The 9,666-nt window shown below is 55.0% G+C and overlaps 2 protein-coding genes across 2 annotated transcripts; one reads left to right on the top strand and one right to left on the bottom strand.

The window, feature by feature from the left end:
* Positions 1-4,385: 4,385 nt before the first annotated feature.
* Positions 4,386-4,649, top strand: KRP23_14109 (uncharacterized protein; the record flags this gene model as incomplete). Its single annotated transcript, XM_067884900.1, has 1 exon — positions 4,386-4,649. One exon carries the CDS (start codon positions 4,386-4,388, stop codon positions 4,647-4,649), a length of 264 nt encoding a protein of 87 aa, XP_067737663.1.
* Positions 4,650-4,756: 107 nt separating this feature from the next.
* Positions 4,757-5,041, bottom strand: KRP23_14110 (putative aminopeptidase NPEPL1; the record flags this gene model as incomplete). The annotated part of the gene is made up of 1 exon (XM_067884901.1): positions 4,757-5,041. One exon carries the CDS (start codon positions 5,039-5,041, stop codon positions 4,757-4,759), a length of 285 nt encoding a protein of 94 aa, XP_067737664.1.
* Between the last annotated feature and the right edge of the window lie 4,625 nt (positions 5,042-9,666).

A 9,666-nucleotide genomic window follows, 5' to 3' on the forward strand; every position in this document is an offset into this window, starting at 1 on the left:
AGCTCTCTGAGTATCTGTGCACATATTGCCACCATAGTGAGTTAATACGTTTTCATGAGCAATTACTTGGTCGGCCTTGGTCGACACTTTTGAGAGTACTAGTAATACCTCCATGCCGGCCACCCAAGGCAGGCAGCAGCTCCATGCTGGCTGTCGACGGCGCGTCGTCTAATAGCAGTGCGGCCTACATCAGTTCAACAGTAATAGCGCCGTTTAAGGCAAGCGGAAACGCCATGGTGGCCACTGAAGGGAAGCAGCAGCTGCATGCTTGCTGTCGGCGACGAGGCGTCGTGCCTTCGAGCACCGCAGCAGTAATGACGCCGGCGAACGCGAGCGGAAGCGCCATGCTGGCCCTGCACCGCAGCTTCCAGCAATGCGCCACTGGTACAACTGCTTTTCTCAGGTGTACCGTTTTTAATTCTAAACGATTTCTATATGGCAAGTTGAACCTGGGGGGCCCTTACAAAAGCCAAGTGAGAAGTCGCGCCATATTTAGTGATTCGCTCTCATTGGCCGAAAGTGTACCCATGTTTACTTTGGCAGGTAACCCTGACGGTACTTTTACGCGACAAACGACCCTTCCTCCTGTGGATAGAGTACCGTAACTATCTGGCGAAGTTAATTTCTAAGAGTAAGTCCAGTGCAGCAATAGACTACGTTAACTTTAACCAGGGCAGTACCGTGAATTGCTGAAAAAGTTAACGAAAAGTAAATGGCTTCAATTGGGTAATTCTTTGAGAGCAAGTGACTCTACAAACCGGTACATTCACAAATATGAAGGGTCGTCCCATGCGAGTTTTCCGGACGGATGGCTCATACAAGCGCCAAGTGAAGCCAAAAGAACAATTTACAACAATCCGTAAAGAACAGGTGTAGCCACTCCCGGTTTTCGCAAAAACGGAATAAAACACCCCCAAAATCCCAAAAATTCAGTTGAGTGCCCTTTAGAAACGAAAGTTGGCTGTTATACTCTCAGCCCTTCAGGCTGAGAGAATAGTGCAGCATCTGCGCAACTTAATGTTTCTTATGTGGGCCACACTCGCCTTCCGCCTTTTAATCCGTCACTTCCTATTCAGCCGCGAAGTCGTCCCTGTCATCATGATCGGTGACTTCGAGTACGTGCAGCAGCGCGTGGCGCTCCAGGTGGACGTCATGCGGCGCCACGTGACAGGCGTGGCCGAGGTGGTGCTGGCGCCCAGGGCCGCTGAATTGCGCGTGTTGCGGCTGCATGCTCGGCAGTTGCGCGTGCGTACGGTGCACATTGATGGAGTACAGGCCAATTTCGAGCAGCTTAACTTCTTGGGCGAGGTCGTGGACGAGAGCTACCGGGACCTGGCCACGTTTGACCTCTTCTACCGAGGCGCCATCGTCGCGTCTAAAGAGGGGGAACTCATCGTGGAAGTCCCGAGGGACGTGACGTTCCAGGAGGACGAGGAGGACGCCGAGGACTCGAGCAACTTAAGCGACCCCCAGGACGAGGACGAACACGACGAAGAGACAGAAGTGGGTACTCACAAAGAACAAAAGTTGGTACTGGACGCCTGGGACCTGGACCGTCTCCCCAAGAGCTCCACGGGCTACAAAGCTGTAGTAGTGAGGGTCGAGTACGACATTGACGAGCCCAGTGGCGGTTTGAGGTTTGTGCTGCCAGATGAACTGTACCAACCCAAGAGAAGTCCCCATATGTACACTTATTGTGGACCTTTTGGCGGTCTCTGTGACGGAGCTCGCTCCTGGATGCCCTGCAGAGACACTTTGAGGGACGCCTGCACGTTCCGCATTGAGTTGACGGTGCCGGACTGGTGTGTGGCCGTGTGCAGTGGCCAAATGGTGCAGCAGGTGCTGAATCCAGAGGTGGATGCGGACGGAGTGCAGTGGCGCACGTTCCGCTACGTGGTGAACCCCAAGACGAACTGCTCGTCCATTGGGTTTGCAGTGGGACCTTTCAGATTGTACGTGCCGCCCGAGATGCCCCGGATGACGCACTTTGCACTGCCAGAATGTTTTGAAGATCTTGTGCACTGCACGTCCAAGTTGGCGTCAACGATGACGTATTTTGAGCGAGCGCTGGGAGCTTCGTACCCGTTTAAGACGTACCAGCAGGTGTTTGTGGAGGACCTGCCGGACCAGCTGCAGTACATTGCAGGAGGAGCTGTCTTGGACCAGAATCTGCTGCACGGACCTCGGATTATTGATCGTGAACTGCCGTCGCACTTGGCACAGGTGAAGGCGCTTGTTGGTAGCTGGATTGGCGGCGCAGTTGGAATTCAGAGCACTAAGGATGCCTGGGTGCTGATTGGTGTCATTGGCCACCTGGTGAACACGTACGTTCGCTCGATTTACGGCGAGGAGGAGTATGGATATCGCATCCAGTTAGCGATGGATGCACTGACAACCATTGAGCTTACGACCGACCAGCAGTCTCCTGCGTTACACTCATCCGAAGTGGACGTGTATTCTGAATATGATCCGCTGTCGCTGACGTTGCTCGAGGTGAAGGCCCCGCTTGTGCTCCACATGATTGAGCAGCGCGTGGGCCCAAAGCACTTAAGCATCGCTATCCAGCGTGCTGTATCTGGTGGGGGAGCAGGAGCAACTAACGGCACGAGTGGAGGTGGCGATGCATCTGCGCCTAATGGTGATGGAAACAAAGATGAAGAGGCAAGCAAGGCTAACGACGACAAGAAGAGTGGCGGACGTGATGGTGATGATGATGGAGGTGATACTGGTGGTGAAAGTGTTAATGCTGGTGCAGCTGGAAAGCCTTCCGGGGACTCAGCTCCGTCTGAGCCTCTGACGACCTTATCGTTTCTAAAGACGGTGAAAACAATCGCAGGCGCTTCTGGCCAGGACCTCACGAAGGCGTTTCTGACATCATGGATTGTAGAGCCTGGAATGCCTTTTCTCACGGTCGGGTACTGGTACAACCGTAAGCAGACCCAAGCCGAAGTAGTCCTGCAGCAGGAAATTCCTCCTGGGGGAAAGCTTTATACTGGCCCGATTTCCATCACGATCGTCGAGGATACGAGCGAGTACAGCTATCAGAAACGTATTGAGCACAAGCGGCACAAGTTTGATTCCCCGTGCCACTCGAAGGTCCGAAAGAAACGACGAAAGCGCCAGGGACTTGCAGACCCAGACGACTCAGTGTCCGTCGGTGGTCCTGGGATGGGTCTGAATGATACACCTGAAGATCGACACAGGTTGTGCGTGGTTGCGGCATGTGGTAATGCACCCACCAGACTTCAACTGGATGGAGCAGCTGCTGTCTGACAAGAAGGTCGGCTCACGTGTGCACGCTGCTACTTGAGTCTCCAGTGCCACCTGAGCAACCACATTACCAACACCGGATCCAATACTTAAGTACCCAGAAATATGTCGGTGGCCTTCAATCGCGGTAGAACAGAGAACATCGCAGTCACTCCCAATCAATAATTATAATAATTTACCACTTTGAACCCTTAACGTAGTCACTTGCCCTTTGTCAAATGCCGGCTGTCTCGCTGGGGGAAACAACCCCATATTCGTTCACTGAGAAAACCTACCACTTCCGTCCAAGCATGAGCGCCGACACGTCTCGTAAAAGGCTTCAGCAAAAGTACAAGAGCAAGCAGCGAGCAAAGCACGACAGCATGCGCGCCAAGTGCGAGGCGGTGGGCGTCCAGTACGACGGGAACTGCGTCGGATTCTCTTTTGCCGATCCTCACCTGCAGCCCGTGTCCGTGCATGGTAACCCGATGGTCAGTGACCTTGTGCGTTCAGCGTACTTTCGGAACCAAGTTGCGCAAGAAGCAGAGCGCGGAGGTGTCCATGTGGTAGATCTCGAATGGGGCTCGATGGTGCTAAACCCGACCGTGGCGTCCAGCGAGACGCGCGTGAGGGAATGGCGTGAAGAAGCAGTCTCCAAGGACCTCCTCTTGCCGCAGGTCATAATACCGGTTCGAGAAGGTGCCAACAGCGGTAGAGCAAAACTCCTCGAGCAGATACAAAAACTATCAGCCTCCCCCACGGTAGTCGAAGAAGAAGTGGTGCCTCCACCAACGCAACAAGCCACGGGTATGGCAGAGATAATGAGAGCGATGAAGCAGTTTCGAAGCGACCTGGCCAGCCAGGGAACCGAGATCAAGGCTCTCAAAACAGCGAACCTCGCGCTGCAGAAAACCATCGATGCGCAGCAGAAAACCATCGATGCGCAGCAGAAAACCATCGATGAACTGCGCCAAACCAACGATGCGCAGCAGAAAACCAACGATGAACTGCGCCAAGCCAACGATGAACTGCAGACTACAATCTGGAAGTTGGAAACGAAAATCACTGACCAGGGCCGTGCTATCCAAAATCTGATAGCTTCCAAGGCCAATCCCCAAGACGTGGTACTACGGCAAATGCTGGAGCTCTACCGTGATAAACTTGTGCAGGAACGTGTCCCTGAAAGCATTACGACCCTCGTCGAGAAGATGCAGTACCTTCGCAGAACCCTAACGGATGAGTTCGAGAAGTGGGTTTTGGATGAGTACAAGGTGGTCTCCAAACGGATCCGTGGCACTCCCTCTGTGGCCGAGATGAGAGATGCCATCCGTCATCGTGCAACAGCTAGCAACGAGATGTACCAGGAGCTGTTTGACCACTTGGCTCCTTCGAGTCAATAAGGCTTTCACTAGACCAAATTGGCAAAGTTCGTAGCTAGACTGAAACATCCAAGTTTGATCGCCTCCTCCGTCTTACAGTTCCTTGTAAACTAGTCGGCGACGAACCCTCAACGGTGTTTGACAATGAAATACCCGGCACACGACACCTGTCCATTGGCGCGGTTCATGTCCGCCACCGTGCTCTTGAACTCGAGGCGGTGGAGCTCGGGCGCGTACGGCATCGGATGCACCCGTTCGCCCGACACTTTCCCAGCCTTGGCAACCAGGGTCTCAAGCTCTCCGTCGCTCGTGTAGATGGCACAGATGCGGTGCCATCTACACACGGTCACCTTGGGGGCGTGGGCCACGCCGTCAGCCAGCACCAGGTGTCCTCCCGCGTCCATGTTGATCATCACTTGCCTCAGTACATGAAAAGCACGTCATCCACACGCGGGGGCTCGGGCCCATCGACTTCTCCGCCACGCAGAGCAGTGATGGGCTGTCCGTTGTGTTGTTGACTTGAGACGCCGGCTCGAATCTCGCCAAGACCGACCGTCGCAACGCCCACACAAAGCTGGCCGTCTTAACGAACAAACCTCCTGTGTCGAAGATGATGCCCTTACGCGTCCGAGTACAGTTCATTAGGCGGGGCGTCCACGAATCTCGTAGCCCGTTGGATGGCGTCGGCCGTGTGCTGCACGAGCGTCGTCTCGTCACTCGAGAGCGGCGTCTGGTACACCACCTCGAGTTTGTCCGGTTTGGTCTCCGTTACGGGCAGACCGTTCGTTCGCAGCAGCTTGTGCTCGTACAGCGGAGCCGCGCGCGCCACGGCTGCACCGGCCGCGAACCACGTGTCGCTGTGCCCTGGTAGCATGCGCACCACGAGCACCACGTCGTCCTGCTCTTGCTGGTCTCTCTTGGTCACCAACTGGCTGTGGCTCTTGACGAAGGACGCGATGGCGTGCGGCCGCGCGAAGCTGTTGGAACGCGAGACCTGCGTCGGCAGCGCGTGCAGCGTCACGGGCAACGCGTCGACGCTCGACTCGCGACTCAGTAGCAGCTCGGACGTGGCGCCGCTGTCTGCGCTGGGCCGCAGCGTGTGCAGCGCGTGCTGCAGCAGCTGCGGGTTGGCACCTGCGAACGTGGCGGAGGCCTTGACCAGCGTCTGCTGCAAGAAGCTGTCGGCCGCGCCTTGGGTCTGGAGCGTCTCGAGGGACCCGACGACGAGCACGCGGTTGACGCGCTTTTGCAGCGAGGAGAGGGCGGCGAAGCGCACCATTGGACTGGGTTAAGGGACTTGTCTGCTTGGGTGTCGATTGGAGACTGACGAGGATATCGACACGGAGGAATGCAAAGCGGTGGGGACGGAGGACAGAAACCTTGAAGAGGGTGAGAGATACAATGGAAAGTGTTGTAGGGGTGACACACCGTCGAGGGGAAGATGTAAACGAACGCGATAGAGAAGGGGGCGGATGAGTGTGTTTTTCGCGTGGTTATTGCTTTGCATGGCGGGGTTGGAGCGACTTGGCCATGGCCGCGAGCTGCTCCAGAGCCTGCGATCGATGGGGATGGTTAGAAACTGGTTAGAAGACGGCACGTTCGCGGCAGACAATGGGCACTTACCATAGCGTAACATTGCGTCGCGACCAGGTAGTCCTGTGCCTCGAGAGAGGTCGACAAACTGTCGCCAGCTCTACACGTAGGAGATCGTAGAGACTGTGTGAGGTTGAGTCCACGTGATACCATGGGTAGGTAGGCTTGCGTACGTGTGAAGCAACCGCTCGACGTGGTCCAGTTGTCGAAGAGATGACTGGTAGGTTGCTACTGGCTTGGTTTGGAGATTGCTGGTTGGACGAGAATCCTGGGCTTGACTGGGTGAACACATCGTCCGTAGCTGAATGTCGAATCGCTCTTGCTCATGCGAAAGCCACTGCTCGTGCACATGGCGAATATCTCTATCCAGTGCTTGAGAAACATCTTGCTTTGGTCGAATTTGTACGCGATGTACATTCTGTACAAGTGAGAGGGTACTCGTGTTCTCTGGCGTTTGATTCCGCTGCAGTTCTAGCACGCTTGGTGCGTCGTAGTCGGTCTGCCGGTAGTTGATAAATTGTCAGCATTGACCACATTGGTTAACTTACCACAGGTGAGTTCCGTACCAGTGGTATATCATTCGAAGCACTGCGAGATTTTGCGGGCACGAGGGAAGCTAGAACTCGCCGCCGCCCATATCCCCTCGAGTTTGTCATCTATCGCAGCACACACCATGCCATGCATGAGCGTTGTGTCTATTAGCTATAATAGAAAGTCTATTCGAGGATAACTAGTTTCACCCAGTCTGGTTCATCGCATTTCAGTCAAGGAGAGCTCAAACCATCCAAGAAGCTTCGTAAAACTTATACAGATTGACGGTACTGTCAAGTGAGCACATACAAAATACAGCACTGCTGAAATGGACATCGACACCAGTGCGCAGCTCGAGAATTGAACAGTCAAGTATACGTCGAGGTGGTTGACGTGGTGGAACGACACTCCGTGTTTGATTTCCCAATGCAGGATCTCTTCCAGCTCTCGCACACCAACTCGCTGTGCTGGCACCGATTTGCACGGACGAAGGACTGGGAGCGGCAGTTGCCATGCGATACGAAGCAGAAAGCGACGACGCATTGCATCGACTCCAAACTTGAAACTATATTGTTGCTGGAATGCTGGCACAGCGTGCACAAATACGTGTCCAACGCGTCTGCAGGCAGCGCTTCTAAGCGTTGCAGTGGCAGTGCTGCTTTCCCAGGTCGATGCAAATGAACCGGTGCAACTTGGACAGGCGATGCAGCCGCGTGGCCAACACTACATACTACGTAACCTACTGGCCAAGGCGACTTCAACTTGTTGGTACGTTGCATCTAGAATAGTGCAGCATCTGCGCAACTTAATGTTTCTTATGTGGGCCACACTCGCCTTCCGCCTTTTAATCCGTCACTTCCTATTCAGCCGCGAAGTCGTCCCTGTCATCATGATCGGTGACTTCGAGTACGTGCAGCAGCGCGTGGCGCTCCAGGTGGACGTCATGCGGCGCCACGTGACAGGCGTGGCCGAGGTGGTGCTGGCGCCCAGGGCCGCTGAATTGCGCGTGTTGCGGCTGCATGCTCGGCAGTTGCGCGTGCGTACGGTGCACATTGATGGAGTACAGGCCAATTTCGAGCAACTGAACTTCTTGGGCGAGGTCGTGGACGAGAGCTACCGGGACCTGGCCACGTTTGACCTCTTCTACCGAGGCGCCATCGTCGCGTCTAAAGAGGGGGAACTCATCGTGGAAGTCCCGAGGGACGTGACGTTCCAGGAGGACGAGGAGGACGCCGAGGACTCGAGCAACTTAAGCGACCCCCAGGACGAGGACGAACACGACGAAGAGACAGAAGTGGGTACTCACAAAGAACAAAAGTTGGTACTGGACGCCTGGGACCTGGACCGTCTCCCCAAGAGCTCCACGGGCTACAAAGCTGTAGTAGTGAGGGTCGAGTACGACATTGACGAGCCCAGTGGCGGTTTGAGGTTTGTGCTGCCAGATGAACTGTACCAACCCAAGAGAAGTCCCCATATGTACACTTATTGTGGACCTTTTGGCGGTCTCTGTGACGGAGCTCGCTCCTGGATGCCCTGCAGAGACACTTTGAGGGACGCCTGCACGTTCCGCATTGAGTTGACGGTGCCGGACTGGTGTGTGGCCGTGTGCAGTGGCCAAATGGTGCAGCAGGTGCTGAATCCAGAGGTGGATGCGGACGGAGTGCAGTGGCGCACGTTCCGCTACGTGGTGAACCCCAAGACGAACTGCTCGTCCATTGGGTTTGCAGTGGGACCTTTCAGATTGTACGTGCCGCCCGAGATGCCCCGGATGACGCACTTTGCACTGCCAGAATGTTTTGAAGATCTTGTGCACTGCACGTCCAAGTTGGCGTCAACGATGACGTATTTTGAGCGAGCGCTGGGAGCTTCGTACCCGTTTAAGACGTACCAGCAGGTGTTTGTGGAGGACCTGCCGGACCAGCTGCAGTACATTGCAGGAGGAGCTGTCTTGGACCAGAATCTGCTGCACGGACCTCGGATTATTGATCGTGAACTGCCGTCGCACTTGGCACAGGTGAAGGCGCTTGTTGGTAGCTGGATTGGCGGCGCAGTTGGAATTCAGAGCACTAAGGATGCCTGGGTGCTGATTGGTGTCATTGGCCACCTGGTGAACACGTACGTTCGCTCGATTTACGGCGAGGAGGAGTATGGATATCGCATCCAGTTAGCGATGGATGCACTGACAACCATTGAGCTTACGACCGACCAGCAGTCTCCTGCGTTACACTCATCCGAAGTGGACGTGTATTCTGAATATGATCCGCTGTCGCTGACGTTGCTCGAGGTGAAGGCCCCGCTTGTGCTCCACATGATTGAGCAGCGCGTGGGCCCAAAGCACTTAAGCATCGCTATCCAGCGTGCTGTATCTGGTGGGGGAGCAGGAGCAACTAACGGCACGAGTGGAGGTGGTGATGCATCTGCGCCTAATGGTGATGGAAACAAAGATGAAGAGGCAAGCAAGGCTAACGACGACAAGAAGAGTGGCGGACGTGATGGTGATGATGATGGAGGTGATACTGGTGGTGAAAGTGTTAATGCTGGTGCAGCTGGAAAGCCTTCCGGGGACTCAGCTCCGTCTGAGCCTCTGACGACCTTATCGTTTCTAAAGACGGTGAAAACAATCGCAGGCGCTTCTGGCCAGGACCTCACGAAGGCGTTTCTGACATCATGGATTGTAGAGCCTGGAATGCCTTTTCTCACGGTCGGGTACTGGTACAACCGTAAGCAGACCCAAGCCGAAGTAGTCCTGCAGCAGGAAATTCCTCCTGGTGGGAAGCTTTATACTGGCCCGATTTCCATCACGATCGTCGAGGATACGAGCGAGTACAGCTATCAGAAACGTATTGAGCACAAGCGGCACAAGTTTGATTTCCCGTGCCACTCGAAGGTCCGAAAGAAACGACGAAAGCGCCAG

Source organism: Phytophthora ramorum (genome assembly GCF_020800215.1).
Source record: "Phytophthora ramorum isolate Pr-102 chromosome Unknown Phyram_PR-102_s0020, whole genome shotgun sequence".
NCBI lineage: Eukaryota > Oomycota > Peronosporomycetes > Peronosporales > Peronosporaceae > Phytophthora > Phytophthora ramorum.